Genomic DNA, 20319 nt, shown 5'->3' with positions numbered 1-20319 from the left:
TCTGTGAACCTAAAACTGCTCTAAAAGTCCATTTAAAAAATTGATTACACACACACACACACACACAAACAAGTCAGCTACTGAGATGGCATCTGACAAATGTGAAAATTTAAGAAATCTAGCTCTTTATTTAACATCAAAGCTCACATTAAGGGTTAATTTAAAAAATAATGGCACCTGCTTTGAATGGGGGTGAAGATCTACATAGAATTTACAATTTTAGGCTGACATGAAACTATAATATCTCACAAAACAGAAATTCTCACAATAAACATTTCCAGTTTCTACTTTCATAGCTGCTAACTACTGCGTATATGTGTGGTAAACAGAGAGCACGTTTTGTTGAAAGATTTCTCTAAGGACAAACACAGCAGACATGCTTTAAATAAATCAAAATGGCAACACACAAATCATTCCTGAAACAATCAAAGTACATTACTGTCCAGCTTCTTATAAAGAGAATTGTACTGACTTTAGAAAATCATAGGTTAGTTTTGCTTTATATCTTCTGGGTTAACGTTCTTGTTAAATGTATTTTTTTTTTTTTAAAGCTTCTTAACTACTTTTAATATAAATAGGCCAGTATCATTCTTTTTGGTGATTTATCTTTTTAGACCAACTTCCTACTCTTAGCACATGTACTAAGCTTCTTGAAACACTTCTCTCCAGATAAAGCCCTGAATTTCAAATAATGCCATTTAATCCTACCCCCTCGTTCCCTGAAACTAAAGAAAGATGCAAACTAGGTTGTTTAATCACACATGTTCATATTAATAAGCATATTTAAATTTTTTTCCAAACCAATACAACTATATTTGGATTCAATGCAAAAATGTTCCCATTTGATGCAAAATAATTTGGTAAAGTCCAAAGAAAAAAGACCTAAAGTAATTAGTTGCTGGAGGGAAGCTAGTTCCCCTCACTATGATTGAACCCACAATTAAACCTGACATGCTAGAAAAATGACAGGGCAGGGAACACACATAGTAGGGAAATATTTAAATGGAAACACGAGTGACGAAGCAGGAGCAGGGCTAAAACTGCACGGACGCTGCCTCACTGAGAGGGACAACAGCTTCAAGGGCTGGGATGAAAAGGGAAGAGTTTCAGAAGATTTCAGTTCACCAACAGATCACAGCAACCATGTAAGCAAAACAACTAAGTGTGCATGCCAGAAACTTGGGACTAATCCTACTTTCACTGTCCAAAATCAGCAGTGGAATACTTTTATTTGCTGCCTCATCGTGGGTTTACTTTTTTTTGGCAGTAGGGGATGGGGGTGGGGGATGTTTTGCTCTGGCTTAATCATACCGCAAATATTGGAATAACCAATTCAGAACCCACAAGAGAGTATTTATAGGTTTTCATTTTGTCCTCAGCAGACTATCATTATCCTGGTGATCATGAAAATAATATATCACCAAAAAACCCAGTGCTAGAATCCAATGTCCAGCATCTTCGATCCCTTAGTAAGTTCACTGAGGGAGCAGGTGCTTGCTTTCATCTGAAGGTCTGCACAAGATGCCGACTGCCAATGAAAGGCGGGGGAAAAGAGTCATTAACATAAATGTAAAATGAATAGCCAATTTCAGGATACGTCGTAGCTAGATCACTATTTTTAATTGTATATATATAACATTTTATCTAATCCCCTTAGGCAGTGACAAAAGGAAGCAGGGGGAGAGTTTATTCCTTAAGAAGAGAATAATATACTGCAAAGAGTAAAAAGTCTCCTTGGAGTATATCCTCTTACTAAAAAGCTTCATGAAATTTCAACGAGACTCTAAAGTAAATATGCTGTGTAAGTTGAGCATATTCAAGTGAAAGCCAGATTTCTGACATCTAATGAGAATCACCAGAAATATGAATTCTTTAAAAAAAGATTCATGATCAGGTGGGATGATTTAGACCCTACGGTATTTCAGAAGAGAGGCAGTTTCGAGTAGCTTCTGTTAACGGTGCCAGGCTGGAGGGGGTGATTCGTGTTGCTTTCTGTTTCCTTCCCCACTTCTCTCCCCAGGGAGGAGACAGAGTGATCGCAGGTCTGGGAGGTGTCAAAACAAACTTGCTAGGCTGAGTGATGAGTGGAGCGCGGGGTGTGAGGAGGAACCAAGCCTTCCTGGATCCTCCCAGAGCCCTTACCGCGAGGGCCAGGGATCTCACTCATCCTCTCTAAACTAACAGCAGCATCGACACCCACCCTAACCCCTGGCACGTCCGAAGTGCCTCAGAAAGGTTCACAGAAATCAAGAGGAGCCCATTCAGGACCCAGCCCTCAGCCCACGCAGAGACTGATGCCCACAGACAACCGGGAACGCTGGCCACTACCACAGAAAGGCACAGCATCCCCCCTCCCACCCCTCCCTGGATCTAGGACCTGCTTCTCTCCCCTGGATTGGATGGACCACAGCGTATTCAAAGCCAACTTGGGAGACCAGGGGAGAGTCTGGCAGCAAAAGGGGACACAGCCATGAGACGGGGTGGGACTGTAACTCCCTCTTCCCTGAATCCAAGATACTTTATAGCCAAAGGTTTTGTGAAATGATGTTTATTGTTTTAAAAAGCTTGAGTCTGGAATTAGATACTGGTGATAGTTGCATAAGTGTGAATTGGTTTTAATCAGTGGATTGTAAACTTGAAAAAAAGAAAAAGAAAGCAAGCTTGAGCTCTATGAGCCTCACCCACACTGGACCTGTACCAAGCGTCGACTATTTCAACCCCTCAAACGACGGCACACTGTCACATTTTTTCAGGAGATTTCCCTAAGAGCAGCTGTTTGCAAAATATTGCACTTAAATTAAATCCAGGTGTTTTGATGTTTTCTGGAAGGAAATGTACACTAACATGCATCTTTGCGTCTTCACATAACAAAACAGTTGGTGGGAGAAGGGGCTGAACAACAGTTTTCATTAAAATCTTCTAGGTCTTCCTTTTTGTTGTACAGAGAAACAGATGTAATGGAAAACATTCTCTGGGCTCAAGATAGTGAACAGCATCCCTCAAAGAGGCCAAAAATGACTTCTGAATGCTTTCACCTCAATGGAAGCGTGGTCACTCCACTACCTTGCAACTTATTTTCAGCAAGATCCTAAGAGACAGATGGGCAACCTTGGCTCAGACACTGGATCTAATTTACTCTATTCCTACTGGTCTTTCAGGATCCAAAGATGATCCGCTCAAGGTTCAACCAGGCGAACTGCGCCCACTGATCAAGCTAACGTCCTATTTTCTTCCCCTTTTGCAGTGTTCCGACCTCAGGGCACTTTAGTTTTATAAGCTATGATCCTGTTGTTCTTCTTGACAGCAAGAGGAGAACCCCCTGCACCATGAGCATCATTTGTTTTCACTGAGTAAGCGCTGTGCTCCCTCCCAGACCTGTGAGTAAGGTGAGTCACAGGAAGTGAGTCATGTCCTCAGAGGGGGTTTAACACAATAAAGATTTGCCGAAACACAGACCTCTGGAGTAGTGCTTACTGGACTCTAAATCAGTGTTACACCCACAGTACGAAGAGGGATTTGGATGCATTCCTATATGCCTTGAAGGTGAGGCATCTGATAGCCAATTACGGGGAAATCAAGTAGGTGAGCAGCTCCCCGGGCAGAAGGTGGCAAAGGTCCGTTCATAAATCCTTGCATCTTATCATTTAAAGAGCAACCTGAACACTTAAGCTAGACTTCAGATGGACAAACAGGTGGGTTACAAGATTTCTATGTCATGGAGCATCACACACAGTTGACCACTGTGGATACTGGGCACACATGGGGCCTACGATCATCAGTGGACAGAGGGATGGATTACACGGGATTTACTGTACTTGCATTGGCTCCAAGTGTTCACATGGCCAACGCCTGAGCAGCATCCCTTCCCCAAGTCAGGCCACATTCTCGCTGCTTTCTCGGGGAAGATGCAACCACCAGCAACAGTGATGCTCAATTTTGAAAGAGGTTTACGAGAGAGTGAGATTTAAAATCCTTTTTCTTCTGGGTCATTAATTATGCCAAGTGCTCAATAACCAGAGGTTGACCATGCTGGGCTGGTCAGGTGGGCAGGGAATCTGGTCTCATTAAGGCAGTGAGCAACGTGGGGAGAGCCTGGAAAGAGATTCATGTTAACCAACAGGGACCGAGCTGGCAATGGCCACCCGGGTAAGAGAACTGTCGCTATTTACAATGCACAGCCCTGGTCCTCGTCATCTTCCGCCGGCACCACTGTTCGTTTTAAAATTTGGTAGTATGCACAGTTTCTTTAAAATAAAAACTTGAAAGAAGGTGAGGACAGAAACCAGCGGCCTCATCTCGGTATTATGATCCTTTCTATGGCGCACAGAATTTGGTCCCAGTTTTTACAAAATATTGCAAGGAGAGTCACAGCAAAGAAGGTGCCAAGAATGTGGAAGCGGCTCTTCATCATGGGCGAGATGAACTTGGCGATGGTGGACACGCACACCAAGATGACGGTCATGAAGGCCAGGATCACGTTGATGCACTTCCCCAGGAGGACCTTGGCGTTCACCGTGTCGGTCTGCAGGGCCTGCTGCTCTTGCTGGTGGAGCTCCAGCTTAGAAATGCGAGTCTGGCAGGACTCCAAGGCTTCCTGTGGGTGAGAGGGAGAGCGAGGATCAAACGCTGCTGAGATCACGGGCACCACAGGAGCCCCGGGCTCCTGACGCCTGCTGCCCAGGCAGCTCCAAACAGCCGAACTGACGATGATGACGGCGGTGATGACAGACAGAGAAGCACAACAAGAATCCCCAGGCTCACGTTATCCTGTTACTCATGGACAGAATGAGCATGGATATACAGCCATAAATGCCCTGAATGAGGAGTCATGGTTAAGTATTTTGACTCCACCTACACTTAACATGCATAGAATATTGGCATCTGGTGGTACCATCAGGGACAAATCAGAGGAGGGGTGGGGCTTCGTTTTGTGACAGTTGTCTACCTCCAGCCATGGAGTAGGTGACATCTTCAATCGCTAGTTCTTACTCCCACTGCTCAGAGTCCATGTGCGTCCATTACAGACCAGTGGAGGGACGGGGACAGGTTGCCCTTGGGGCCACTCTGCTTAGGCCTGCTCTTTGAACGCTGTGTTCCCAGGACACTGTGTGAGGCTACGTGTGTTCCCTAGATCTTGCTCTTTCCGGGGCTTTGATTACTAGACACAGGTGACTCCAAGCATATCTCCAGCCCAGCTGTCTCTTTTGAGATTGACTCGTATCTATATGCATCCTTGACATCTCCATTTGAGCTTCTTAAAAGCATTTCAAATGCAACATGTCTGGTTGTGGATTCGTGCCTGCACCTTCCCCACACCTGCCATCAACGCTGTTTCCCTTCCAGTTTCTTTTCTCAGAAAATGGCACCTGATTCATCAAGTTCCTCAGATGTGAAGTGTGAGAGGCATTCCCTGACACTCTCTCATCTAATTCAACACCTGGCCCCATCAATGCAACATCAAGTATTTATCTTAACTGGTCCATTTCTCTCCCCTCCCACAGTCACCCCCCTCCCCAGCTAAGTCACCAGGACCTCTGCCTGTAATGACTTTACACTCATTTCTCCAACTAACACGCTCTTTGCCTTCAACCTCATGAATCTACTCTCCATACAGCAGCCCAAGTGCTCTTCAAAAGATGAATATCTCACATCCCTCCTTTCTGTAAAATCTTTTAAATCTGTAACACGGCCCAGACCACACCACTCTCTCCTGTCTCACTTAATAGCAGCCCCCTGCCTCCCCTCACTGTGCTCTGGCCACACTGGTTTTTCAAAGTTCTGAAAAGGAGCATGTTCAGGGCCTTTGCACAAGCAGTATGCTGTGCCTAAAAGGTCTGCCTCCCCACGCACCACCCCCTTCAGCTGTGGGTCTCCCGTTCATCTTTCAGGACCCACATCGATGATCACATCCTGAGAGGAGCCTTCCTGGCCCCACCAGGCTGTGTCAAGCTACCCCCAAGCCGTACTCCCTAACCAAGACACCACACCTGCAGGAGGACGGTCACCAGGACCATCGTGATGCTACCCCCAGGGCAGAGTCAAGGGCAGGCTGGAGCAGGTGCGTGCTGGCTGAGTGCTCTGGAGACTGGATGCCAATAATGGGATAGGAGGCTTGAGAGAGAACCACCTCACCCGTCTCGGGAGAAAAGGACCTAAGGAGAGCTGCTTTTAACTCACTAGCCTATTTTCTAACTCATTTACCGATACATGTGCGCTCAACTGAACTACAGTCATCTTTTCAGAAAACCAAGCACGGTGGATCCAACTTTGATTTGCTTTTCTCCGGCTGAACATACTCTCTGGGCCAAAGAACAGGGTTCTCTGTTACTATAGTGACTTCCATTACACGGGCTATCAACAAAAAAGTTAACACTTCTTCAGATCTTCACATTCTAAAAAGCACTGGCTTTCTACAAAGCAGGCAAGTGCCCCCAATACCATGCATTCTTTTCAAACTCTTGGGCCCAAGCTTCCCTCCATTTTAGGCATGGCATGGAAAAGGCAACAGAACGGGACAGAAGATGAACATTTTAGGCAAATTCATTCATCTGTGATTGGATAGATGGTATATATGTATTAGATATATAAATAGACTAATCCTAGGATTGCCTTAGAACTGCTGTCAAATTTTTTTACCAAAAGAAAACTCCAAGAAAATTAAGCAGTAAATTGTAAGGAATTTTTGTCACAACACCTACTAAGAGACACTCAGGCCCACAATCTTTAGCATTTCCTTGAGTCCAGTATTTAACTTATTGGGGATAAGGACAGAGGACAGGATTATCTTCAGACTCTTTTAATTGGGAATTTACAGTTAAAATACTCTTTTGTTTATTAAAGCAACAAAACCCTTGCAGCCATATTGGCAAGGACTCTCCTCACCCTGATTAACCCCGCCTGTGAGAACAAAAGAAGCCCTGAGAAATACGACTATGCCCACATAATAAATATAAAGTTGTCCAGCGTTTATCTCTTGTCTGCTTATTATGTGTCAGGTAAAGATTTAAATACTTTCATATCTTATCCCATTTAATCCTCTTGACAGCCTTTTGAGGTAGAGCTCATTAATATTTCCATTTTATAGATGAGGAAACTGAGGCACCAGGCAAAGATGTGCAGGGTCACAGTAAGAGCATAACTATCTTCTAACTATCCTAACAGGAAAGGCCCTCGAGTCACTCACAAGGATGTCCTCTTGGCACTTCTGAGCTAGAGATGAACCAGAAAATGTTGAAATGAATTCTTCGGAATTTTTAAGCTCCCTCTGTGAAGTCTCTCCCTGTATCTTACCCCTCCATCTCTAAAGTATGTTTCTTTAAAAAAAAAAAAAAAAGGAATAACAATATTAACACAAACAATCCCCTAAATAAGAAAACCACAATTTAGAAATGATTGAGTGGCATCCCAGACATGTTCTAAAACAGAAGCTCTAATAAAACTGACTGCACTGTTCACCTGGTGACACTTCATAGTTAAATCAGTCCACATTTTTTTGAACCAGTTAGCAGTGAAGTTAAGTCTCTCAACCCCGAGCAGAGGCAGAAATCCCCCGAGTGTCCTCCATACCACCATCCTCAGAGGCAAACGTGTCTGATGCTTTGGCTCCCAGAATTGTCCAAGTAGACATCTGCGATCAGCACAGCTCAGCCCACGACACAGAGGGGAATGAAACGCAGGCAGCTGAAACTGCGGCTCACACGCTGTGGGAGAAACCTCCCCACCGTAAAGTGGGGCTGGGGAAAATAACTACTGTCTACAAGGAAAATTTGTAAAACTGAAGCTGAGCAACACTTCAAGAGTACTCTCTTTTTGTTTTTTGTTTTTTTTTTTAAAAAGGCGATCAATGGGAATGTAAATTAGTGCAGCCACTATGGAAAACAGTATGCAGGGTCCTCAAAAAAGTAAGAACAGAGCTACCGTATGATCCAGCAAGTTCACTTTTGGGTATATACCTGAGGAAAATGAAATCAGTATCTAGAAGAGATACCCGCACCCTCCCCCCCGTTCATTACAACTTTACTGACAACAGCCAAGACACAGAAACAACCTAAGTGTCCACTGATGGATGAATAAAGAAATGTGGTACGCGCGCACACACACACACAAATATTATGCAGCCGTGAGAAAGAAGGAAATCCTGCCATTTGCAACAACACAGATGGGCCTAGAGGGTATTATGCAAAGTGAAATTAGTCAGACAGAGAAAAACAAATACCATATGATCTCACTTATAATGTGGCATCTCAACAGGGAGGTGACATGGGTAAGGGGGGTCAAAAGGCACAAACTTCAAGTTATAAGACAAATAAGCCCTGGGGATGTAAAGTACAGCTTGGTGACTATGATTAACAACACTGTATTGTGTATTTGAAAGCTGTGAAGAGAGTAGACCTTAAAAGTTCTCATCATAAGAAAACAAATTTATAACCATACGAGGTGACGGATGTTACCTAAACTTACTGTGTTGATCATTTTGCCATATATACAAATCATTTGTGTTGTATACCTTAAACTAATACAAAGTTGTATGTCAATTATATCTGAATAAAAACTGGGGGACAAAGAGACCCTCTGGTACCAAAAAAAAAAAAAAAAAAAAAAAGGCACCCAAGAAGCCTAGGGTTGCTTCACGTGGCACCAGTGTTAGTGCCATGTTAGTACCGGAACATGCCTTGTTTATACTGATTCACTTACCCCTTCCCTCTATCCATCGGGACCCCACCCACCCCTTCATGTCCCACTTTCTCCAGGACATTCATTCACATTCACTATTCAAGGACTATTTGCAAGGCTTTGTTCCAGACACTTAACCTCTCTGTGCCTCGATCTCCACATCTGAGAAATGGGGAGAATGATAAGACCTACCTCAAAGGGTTGTTGTGAGGAGTAAATGGGAAAGAAAGACATGCAAAGTGCTTTGATAGGGATTGACACACAGTCTGCACTCAAGTGCTTGCAATTCTTCTAAATACGAAAGCTATTATTTTTCACATGAGCAAATAAACTTAAGGACCACACAGCTGGTAAATGGTAGATGTGGGACTGAAATCCAGTATCTAACTACAAAGTAATGACCTGCCCCACTGGTCCATAGCTTGCTAGGCACCACCCGTCTCAATGTCTGTGGCTTTCAGAGCCTGTGCCATGGAATTTGGCCCCTGTTCACTGTGTCTCAAGCCGTTTGGCAGCTGAGTTACTCCTTATCCACTACCTAGGCAGTAAGCTTATTGAAGGCAAGGTTTGTCTCACAAATTTTAAAATTTGTGAAAACTGCGGTGGTGATTGTGGTGGTGGTAGGGAGAGGAGGGTATAGGTGAGGGCATTGGGGTAAATAAACTTTTTTAAACTAATTTAGGCAGAAAGTAAACAGAATATAGCTTAATGTCTATAACATGAGCTAATGGGGTTAATAAGGTGGAGAATAAATGTCTGCTCCATGTGCCAGAAACTCTTTTGGGCTTAGGGGCAATGCACTTAGTTTGTGAAACGAATTAAAGGCTGATGATGGAAGGCGAGGCACCTGGATGTCCCGCGACCGCTCCTGGGCCTGGTAGGCCACCTTCTCCTCGATGCTGGCCAGCTCTTGCTTCAGGTTGGCAGTCTCATGCTGATGCAGGTCAGTGAGGTCATGGAGCTGGTCTTCCAGTCGCTCGTACCTTTGCAAAGAGAGGAGCAGATGTTGAGTGTGACACTTCAAAGGTGTTCCGACAGCACATTCAGAACGACGTCCTTCGGGTCTCACCACCACCAGTGCGCCTTGGCCTATTTTCATCCCCAGCAAGTGCTGGGGGATGTGCTTCAGAAGGAATCAGTCTAGCTGTGGGGAACACGCTTTGCACAATGCTGAATTCTAGCTCCAGAGAGGACTGGTCTCTGCAGTCCTAACTCTGTCCTCACTGCTGAGGTTTCATGCAAACCAAACCTGGTTTTTCCCCCATCAGACTAGCACTGAGGCAGGCAATGAGGAAGACAGGACAGACCTCGTTGGCCAGTCTGGAGACAGGGCTGTCCGGGGTCCTGCTCAAGGTGAAGACCCGCTGGCATCCTGGTGCTTTTCCCTCTTCTGCCCCCACAGCGCCCAGCGTCAAAGCCACAGCTCGCCTGCGCCACAGAGGCTATGAGGAAAGAACCAATTTCTATGCTGGAAACCATTCCATTTACTTCCCACTGCATACACAGGGATTCTGAAGATAACTTGAAACTTAAATGCCAATAAAAAAGAAATCACACTCATTACAAATTAAAGATAGCTTATCAGGTGGCATTTTCAAAAGCCCAAATCTAAAGTCACAGAAGCACGAAGATTCCCAATCCCATTCCCCAGTCCCCTCAGAGAAGAGAAATTTTGTCTTATATTTGAAACCTTACAATGTTTATTTTGAAATAGGAAGCACTACTAGGAGAAGATGCGTTAGCCCAGAATGACTTCAATCAATGTCAATTTTAGATGCTTATATAAGTCACTTGACAGAATCATTTAAAAAAAAAAAAACAACCTTAGGACAGATTTAACGATTATTCTCAGGTAGGATTTCACAGGTGCCCAATGTTGACGTTGTAAACTAACCTGTTAAAGTAAGCAATACAGTGAGCGACTAAATCAGGGAGATCACAAACGTAACTGTTTAACAAAGGAGAACCAAAACTGTCCTAAATTTACGTAAATGGTTAATTGTGACTTGAAATAAAATTTGGATCCAAAGGGTGCTGTATCCAAAATTATTTGAATGGAATTAAAGTCCATATTATCTCAGAAAACTGACTCAAAAACAGTTCTTATGTGACAGAGAATCTAAAGTCAAAGATGTATGAGGAAAGTTTTAAAAAAAAATCGTTTCATAAAATATGAGAGCCAAAAAAAGCCACTTCTCTAAATTAACACATATATAAAATCACGTATCAGACAGAAAAGAACGTGTCAGCTAAATTTAAAATTTAAATCTTACAAAATGTACTAGGCATTCCTTTTTTAATCTATATTTTTATAAGTTAACATATTCATTTGACAAAAAAAAACTTGGGGGGATATTTTTATTGGAAAGTAGTGAAAAATCACCTCATATTTGGCATATACCCTTTTTAAGTTATAAGCACATAAAAGCCAGACTACAAAATACCTGACTTTAAAAATTAACTAATCTAATCCGCAAGATTTGAATTATACTTTAATCTTAAGATTCTTTTTGAAAGCTCTTTAGGATGAAAAGTTGAATGAGCAGAATACAGTATTATGAAAAAATACATTATATTATATAGAGACTTCATGACTGATGTCCCAAATAAAAGTTACCTTACTTGTGAACCTGAAACTGGTCTAAAAGAATAAAGTCTCACAAACAAACAAAGTTACCTTGCTGGACAACACATTAGTTTTTGACCTGACAGTTATTAGGGAGGGAAATCAAATACAGGTTATGAGTTGGTGTCCTGAGACTTCCTATCAGAAGTTTCCTGAATCAGGAGCTTAATATGTATGAGTCATCAACTACAGAGTAGTATTTTAACAGACCTATGTGTGAAATGTATGTCTCTAAGCTGTCAAGGTTTAAGTCACAAATTACAAAACTTGGAATCATGAAGTGTGGAACTGCTGGTTCCTAAATGCCTTTGGACCTGTATCCCCATTTACAGAGAATACAGCCGTGAGTGCATCGCTCTCAAGCCACGTGTCTGCAGCCGGTAGACCCTGGCGCACCTAGAGAGGCATGAGGGAAGAGTTGGAGATACCTGTATCTCTCCTCCTGCAGGGTCTGAGAGATGAAGCCGTACTCCCTCTTGAACTGCACCTTCAGCGCCTCGATGTCCTCGGCCAGCTGCGCCTGGGTCTCCTTGATGTCCCGCAGCTCCTCCAGGATGGCGCTGAGCTTCCCCTGGCTGCCCAGCGCGCCCGCGCCGCCCGCCCCGAACGACTGGTTCCCGTTGCTGTCGGCGGAGCCTGACGTGCCGCTCGAGCACTCGTCGTCGCTGCCGTACTTGGGCTTGTTCATGATGGTGGCGCTGCCCCCGTAGGCCCTGGCACCCGCCTCTGGCCTAAACTCCTCCAAGGAATTTTTCAAGTGAGCGATGTTGTCGGCACTGCCAAACTTGTTCCGGATCAGGTTGGCAAACTCTCTGGACTTGCTGAAGACGAACACGGGCGGGGTGAGGGACACCCCTGGCATGCCCGACTTACCACCCTCCAGGCCATGGGGAGCGGTGCGGGCCTTGGCCTGGGCATCTTTCAGGGAGTGCTGGATGTCCTTCAGGTTGTCCTTGGCGACGTCCTTTGAGCTCCTGGGGGCTCCGTTCTGCTCGAGCTCCCTGAGCTTTCTGTGATACTGATCTAACTTCTTCTGCAGCTGGGCGATGGAGTGAGCTGACTTCTGATTCTTCTTCTCAAAGACTTGTTTGATGCGGCCAGCCTGCTGCTTGTCCGCACTGCTGACCAGTTTCAGGTACTCTGCCACGTTCCCATCACGGGACGTCTGCTCGATTTTTATCTGCTCTGTTACCTTCAGAATTTTCTGTTTCAGGCTGTCCGCACTGAGCTTGACCTTGTGGAAGTCCAGGATGCCATCAGGTACATCAAAGTTGAGGTTGGTGTCTGATCCCCCTCGGCGTATGTTCAGGGGCAGGCTTAGGGTATTCATGTCATGACGTTCTACCTGAAAGAGACAGGGAAGGAACACTTTGAGACTGGAAGTCGGAGCCAGCTGCTCAGACAGAATCTGTGCATACATCACAGACATCTTTTATGTCCCAGATTTTCAAATTTCAAGTATTCACAAGATAAAAACTCTCTACTAGCCTCTCAAGTTGAATACAGGACAATCCTACTCCTTTCCTGTACCATGTATACGAACGATGAGATTCAACTTTCCCAGGGTCTCCGATTTTCTGTCTGATTAGGTGGTAACTGCTGGTTGCCAGGACAGAAAATGCATAATGGGATGAGGTTATCAGTCAGTTGTGGTTTCCCCCAGTGTCAGATTACTGGGACACCTGCCACGTCCCACAGTAGACTTCATCACTGTGGGACATGCACCCAATTCAGAACTCCATCATTTAACAGAAGGAGAATGAAAGGAAGGAAGGAAGGGAGGGAGGGGAGGAGGGAGGAAGAGAGAGAGAAAGAGAAAGAAGGAAAGAAAGAGAAAAATGAAAGAGAAAGAAAGAACAGTTTCAGTAGGTACGTTTGTCAAGATAAGAAAGTATTTTCTTAATGAAACCATTAAACAGATGTGATGAAATAACATGGTATGAGATTAATTTTAATAATTAACACAACAGCAGTATTTAGATATGGAAGCAAATAACCCAAACCACAACCAAAGTGATTAAAAACAACAACTGTGATAATACTTCAGGCCATATGAGATAGCATTCTCACTCACAGGCCACCTGGGGAAAAGCACAGCAAAGCACCACTGAGCACCCGGGCAAGGGGGGTGGCTAGACTGTGCTCTAAGGGGAAAGGCAAACGTGGTCTGTGTGCCAGGCACTGGATGCCCACAGGCCTTGCCTTGTTTGAGCCTCAGCACCACGCCAGGCAAACAATGTGTTACATCCACATAACACGCAAAAACGGAGAATTAAGAGTTACGATTTGAATCCAAGTCACCCTAACTCTGGTCCTCCTCCCATGTCACGGCACGCTACTACTGCTCTTGTCCCCAGAGGACTAAGAACAGGTCTTTATAGAGTCTGACCACAATCTCTAAACAAAGATTTGTAAGATCTAAACTGAAGCAACATGTTTGTCAAGTTATCAACCCTTTGATTAGAATAGTGCCTTGATAAGAGTCTCCACAGAAACTGAACGGGAGACAATGTTCAGCTCCAGTTAGCTTTTTTCCAGGAGACAATAGGCTAACATAGCAAAAAATTACTAAGATAATAACTTCTAACAGGCCTCATACTGCCCACGTGACCCAGGCTCCAATGTGGACTATCTCCAACAATGGGCATTACTAACACTTTGCCATATGCAAAAGCCCACCCAGTGCTTCTTCCCAAAGGAAGGAGCCCAGTGACACAGGGGAGCACAATCCCAGGTCGGTGGGGCAGGCCTCCTTCACAACTTACATTCTGCTAACATTATTTCCCGGCTCCTCTCCTCCCACACACAGCTCTGCCGCGAGGAAGGGACCTCTGGTTGCTTTATCTGGCAGAACAGCATCATATAGGAAAAGCTGGAAGGAAATAAATGCTTAATCACTCAGACTAGAAAAAAGAATAAAGGAATTGTGACTTCACCTGGTCAAGAGGGAAGGATGGGTGTAGGGACTAAAGAAAGTACATAATAATAATCATCGTCAGGTCCTAGAGAGATGACCACAGGAAGTTCAAGGAAGCCACACGTCTAAGGCCCACTAGTGGATCTAAACATGGCCTAAAGTACAGTATCAAAAAAATGCACTAAATCAAGGACAGGTTTCTCTGGGGCAGACAGGGTCATAAATGATAATGGTACAGCCAAGAGGCTGGGAATTTGATTTCACCGAGAGATCCAATCTCGTCACACAACTCTACTTCTCAGAAAACCTCTTTGGCTCCCTAATGCCTCCTAAATTTTAGAATACAACCTGGCCACTGCTGTGGCCCCGGCTTAACCTCTGAGGCCTCGCCTTGCACCTGATGGATGCCAATAATCTCTAGCAAACCATACAACCCAGAGTTCCCAGAACGTGTGCGAATTTTCTATGGATTGCCTTGGACATATGATACTCGCGATGCCTGCCATCCATCCACTTCTTATCAAAATCCAACATACTCTTCAAGATCCATTCCAAAGGCCACTTTTCCCACAAAGCTCTTCCTAGTGCTGCCCGAAAGCTGCCTTTCCTTTCTGAGCCCCTCAGTGACGCTCCACTCCTTCTACTGGGCCACTCCTTTAGGGGAGAGGGGGTGTCACACCTGTGCCCAGCTGTAGAGCTGGCACTGCCCCATATTCACAGGAGGCTGTCAATTAAATGTCTGCTGAACTAAAGTGACGACATATTTTTATTTCAGGAGAATCGACACTGAAGTCATTTAAAATACCTTTGAATGGAATACAAAAATGACTTTAGAAGTTCCGCCCAGACAGACCTGGCAATTCCAGGTCAAGATATTTTCTTAATACCTAAGTAATCAGTTCTACATCATTTGAAACTGATTTAACTAAATAGAGATTTTTCTGAGTACCAATGTGCAACATGATACGCAAATAAAAGTAAAAAATAAGAACTTTTAATCTTTAATTGAACTACAATTTACATGCAGAAAACAGCACATCGAACAAGAATAAAACTCAAATTTTCACAAACTGTGGAACCAGTGTAACTAGGACCCAGTTAAAAAACCAGAACAGAAGCTGGCCTTGTGCCCCCTTCAGTCACAATTACATCACCCCAACCTCCAGAGGTAACCAGGAACCTGACTTCTAACAGCATACGTTAGTTCTGACTAATATATCAAGTACTCTTCTTTTTTTTTTCACTCCACATTATTTGTGAGAGTCAATAAGAAGGGATCAGATAAGATCACATTACGTTACTTAAAAAAAAAAAAAACTCTCCTTGACATTCTCTATTAAGAAGTCCACCACACGTTTGAAAATACAGAGGTTTTTATACCTTACCTTACCAAACACAGCAAGAAGTCATCACCTGTTCCTCTCCCTTTGTCAGCCCTGCCGCAGCTGGCCACCCTGCACGGGCGTCTCAGGGCAACGGCCAGGTTCTCTTACAGACTGCGGGGCCAGCACAGCCCTACGCACAGGAATGTTTACGCACAGACGTCTGGCTGACTCCTGGCTCACTTTAAAGTTACAACAATGCTTGGCATGTCCTCGAGTGTCCAGGTGGAGGAAAGCAACAGCATTTACAGCGCAAATCAATCAATCTTACAGCTCGTTGGCAAATCTCAGTTAAAAACGTCTGATGAGGGTGGAAAGCTGGCAGTGCTGCAGGGCTGTACGCTTCAGCCTTTTACAGCCCTAGCTCTCACAGGGTAATGAAGAGCCAGCTCACACATACCGTGCGTGCACACAGCTGGACCCCCGTACATTCCCTGCACACACTGAGATTTCAGGTACACGCTGGGAGGAAAGCTGTCAGAGCCCTCCATCCTCCATTTCATCTGGACGCAGCACTGAGGGCAACTGTTCGATGCAGCTGTTTCAGGGCTGGGGCACGGGGAGCAGGACAAAGGTCCAGAGATCACCCAGGGTTAACAAGCACGTGAACCGTGTGGATCAGGGACAGGTGTTCTGGTTTCGGTATGTGTTCTCGGGCAAATCTAATCATATCTGTGGTCTTCAATTTCCTAATCTATAGAACGAGGAGATAGAACCAGACAGCTTGGAGCTAACGCTGCAAAATTCTATGAAAGGTAATCCAAGCTATCTTCGCTGTGAGATAGTATCACGGGATGGTCAAAACCCTAGACTCTGGGGGCAGGCTGCTTTGGTTTCCATCTAAGCACCACTCTTACAGGCTGAGTGACCTTGGAAAAATGACTTAGCCTCTCTGTGCTTGTTTTCTCTTCATTAAAACAGAGATAATGATTCTTCGAAGAGTTGTGAGGAATAAATGAGATAATGTACATAAAGTACTTAAAGACTTCCTAGCACAGAAAATAGTTTAAATAAAGGTTTGCTATTGTTTATCATCCCAATTTCATTTAAAAATGTACCTGTTTATAAAAACTAAAAGAAAAAGAAGCTCTAAATTGTTAATGATGGTTATTTTTGCACTCTGGGATTATAAGGAGTCATTCTTTTTATTATGTTGTTGTATTTTCCAACTTTTTAAAAAATAAGTAAACTGAATTACCATTTTGGCAGAAAAGATGCTTTTTTTTTTTTTTTAAAAAGACTGCTCACCTCCTTCAGTTCTTTCGAAATTATTTGTCTATATTATTATCTTACATGACAAGCAAACCACCAGCATCCTAGTGAAAAGCCATTCCTAATAATGTTTTCCTTCCGGCAGCAGAAAAGCTGTCCCCTCAATGTTCTGGAACAAAGGCTAAGGAAACACTTTAAGCCCTGGACAGACGTCAAACACTGACACTGAGTCATCTCTGCTACAATCCAAGCCTCCAGCTCAACGCCCCCAGGAGCTCACCTTACTCACTGGGATGCCAGACACAACTTGGTCGTTACCAGTGCTGCTCAAACAAACCATGCAGCCTTTGAAAGAGGGCTGTCCCCTATGACATTTCAAGTTTACCCCCTAAAGCTCCAGAGAGACATGAACAAAAAGGGAAGCACAGCCAATGCAGAGGCACACCACCCAAACCAGAACTGGAAAGGGGAAGCAGGCACCTGTGACACCTGCAGGGCGTGGGCTGAGGCAGGAGAGCCCTGAGGCTCCGGGGGTCACAGAGTGGCCACAGGGTGAAGGGACAGAGAGATCAGAATGAGGGGGAGAGGAGACAGATAACAACCACCTGCTTAGTCTCCAGGCCAGATATGGTGACCCTTTGCTTAAAGAAAAGCTGCCTGAGCTCAGTCACATAGGGAAAGGGTCAGGTCCGTCATACTGACGGTCACTGCCCAGGCAACAGGTATCTCTTGGCACACATGAGGGTGGTTTTACAGGCAGGCCCACAAAGGAGCTGCGGGTTCAGGATCCAAATGCTTTTGCAGGTCTCTGTGGCCTTGGTGTCCAATACGACACAGCTGACATTCTGTACACTCACTCATTTTAGCTGAAATCTAACTTCAAGGTGTAGTATCAAGGCTGTTCCTAGGGTGTGCAGGTCGGAATGCACTCGGCTTTGCCTTGGTAACAACCCATGTCAAAATCCCAGGGCCTTAAAATAGGGGAAAGGTTAATCTCTTGCTCAGGCTAACAAGTCTGCCGCGAGTCAGCTGAGACACCCAGGCTGTGAAGGAGCCTCTACCATCAGGAATGTTGCTGGTGGTCATGGGGGGGCAGGGAACTCAGTGACTTGTCCGCTGGGTCCTAAAGATGTCCCCAGAAGAGACATCTGGATTTCCTGCGCCCATTGCATTGGCTCTACCTAACTTTAATCCCACCACATGCCCTGGAGGAAAAATATCATGTCAGGGACAGGGGCCATATCCTATTGGTTAAAAACGCTGAGATAGGTTCTACTATTATTACCATTTTACAAATGAAAACAGTAGGCACAGAGAAGTCAAGTGAACTGCCTCATTAACAGCAGAGCTAGGACTGAAATCCAGGCCATCCATCTCCAGAGCCTGCTTCCCTGACAACGGCCGAGGACTTCCATTATGAAGCAGGCATTATGTTAAATATTTTTATGTACTCATACATTTAGCACACCAGCCCTATTTTATGGAACAAACAAAGCTTAAGAAGAATATATATGTTTCTTGAAATCCACAGAAAATAAACATCTTAGCTGGGGCTCAACTCAATCATATGAAGTATGCAAGATTCCACAAGATATGTACAAGCCACCAACCCCTGGAGAACCCATTCCACAGTGTCCCTCATATGGTCATCCAGCCTTGGGTGGGACACTCTGGGTTTGGCTGAGACCACCCTTATAGAAAATTCTCCCTCAGGTGGAACTTGAACTCAACACCCATATGACTTCCTACTGTGGCCACACCCATCTTAGCCTGGAAAGTCCATTCTTCAACCATGCTCTATAAGAGAAACAGTGACTTCAGCAAAATAATTTTACGAGGATAAAAAACCCGTTGCTTTTTATCAGAATTATGCCCAAGCATTTACAACCACAAAGAGAAGGAGAAGGAGAGAAACAGAAGGTAAAAATCAGGAAAGTAAGCCAGGTAAGGGACCTACAGAGAGGATGCTAGGGCCTCACCAGAGAGGGGCTGATGTCTGGACGCTTGTGCGAACAGGCACTCAGCAGATAAGCCATGGATTTGCCTGGAGAGAAGGGAAGACGGCCTTCCCCAGGCTGGGTGACAGAGTGGAGAACACACAGCCCTGCTCAGCATGCCTTGAAGGGGGGACCTTATGATGTTCCATCAGAAGAACATGAGGTTTAGATGACTCTCTTATTGGTAATACATATACTACAACCAAGCCATCTTCTCTCCTTGCTCACTTGATAAGCACTTGCAAACTGTCTAGCTACTCAGTGAATATGGAACCTAAGGAAGTTAACCAAATTACTGGACCAGAGCATCAAACACTTGTTTTTCTTGCTAACTGAGCCAATCCGTCCTGGAAAAATAACTCTGAAGGTTCAATAAGCACTTTATCAAGATGTAATTACTATATTCATGTGGTTACCTATACAGAATATTCAAGACCTATATTCGAGAAGAAAGCCACTTTCCCCCACTACACACTAGACATGAAAAACCTTAAAGATCTTCACGTGGCATCCAAAAGGATGTGTTCTGAGTAAAGTGTCTTAGTATAATGTTTGCTCTAATTTGTTTATACAAAGAACACTTCCTTTCGTAGTTCAAGTCTGACAATGGCACATTCTGAACTTCAAATAAGTTCATGGTGTACAGAACGGGAATTGAGTCACTAGTTGTACCAGAAAGGTTTTATTTCTCCCCACCTCTTCCTCTCAGTATCACTGACAAAAGAAAACCTGTAGCGTCAAAAGTTCTATTTCTTGACTGCAGGTAAAGCAAATCTGGAATCAAGGATCATGTGGAACAGGGGCTGGAATACACGTACTTGTGATAGCCCAAACCTTTATCCACAGACACTGCTGAGTAACAGTGTGAGGGAGACCAGGCAAAGCGTTCAAGGTTCCCAAAAACAAATCCTTCAAATATCTTCAAGCACTTACAAACACTTGATACTGTAATTAGAAATAATTATCTTCTCACTAAGCCTCTACCAGGCAACAATGGTAGGTAACCTACTTTGAGTTACATACACCACAAAAATACATATTGCTTCAAAAGAGCTTCCAATTAATGCAAATTAACCCCTTACAACATTAGTCTTACCTGGTAAAGATTTACTGTATAATTCATAATTTACATAAGAATTAAATTCAAGGGAGAGTGGAAAGGCCCAATTAAAACAGACTGGCCTTGAAGAGCAGAAGGGGAAGTCTATGCTAATGAAAAACCTATCTCTGTTGGGTACCACTTGCAGCTAACAGACAGCCACAGTCCCCCAGCAAGGGAACCGCAGAGGCATGTTAAGTGACACCCAAAGAGGGTGCTGCTAAGAAGAGGAGGGGGTCTCTGGGGCTCCTACATACCTCAAAAGCACATAAGTTTACAACAGGGAAGTGAGCACTAAACACCAACCCCTCACCCCTACCAAAAACTCAGGCTTCTCGAAGGAAGGGTTCAGAGTTCCTCCTTGTGGAGAGATGTGGGATGGTGAGTTCTGCAGAAGAGGAAACAGGAAGCCC

The 20319-nt window shown here is 44.3% G+C and overlaps 1 protein-coding gene across 7 annotated transcripts in view; it reads right to left on the bottom strand.

Annotated features, from left to right (window-relative positions):
• Positions 1–102: 102 nt before the first annotated feature.
• The window catches only part of TMCC3 (transmembrane and coiled-coil domain family 3), a 235154-nt gene continuing 214937 nt past the window's right edge, over positions 103–20319 (bottom strand). For 5 of the 7 annotated variants that reach the window (XM_032493618.1, XM_032493621.1, XM_014555214.2 and 2 more), the window contains exons 2-4: positions 11728–12644; positions 9521–9656; positions 103–4594 (exon numbers count right to left, since the gene is read on the bottom strand). In XM_032493618.1, the coding sequence (XP_032349509.1) occupies positions 4292–4594; positions 9521–9656; positions 11728–12644 (1356 nt within the window). In that variant the 3' untranslated portion in view covers positions 103–4291. Of the gene's footprint in view, positions 4595–9520; positions 9657–11727; positions 12645–14064; positions 14172–15601; positions 16078–20319 lie in introns of those variants that run through there. The other 2 variants (XM_032493620.1, XM_006179874.3) reach the window with 2 other exon arrangements.

Source organism: Camelus ferus, chromosome 12 (assembly GCF_009834535.1).
Source record: "Camelus ferus isolate YT-003-E chromosome 12, BCGSAC_Cfer_1.0, whole genome shotgun sequence".
Taxonomy (NCBI): domain Eukaryota; kingdom Metazoa; phylum Chordata; class Mammalia; order Artiodactyla; family Camelidae; genus Camelus; species Camelus ferus.
The sequence above is the reverse complement of the archived record's forward strand: the minus strand, read 5'-3'. Positions and strand labels throughout refer to the sequence as shown.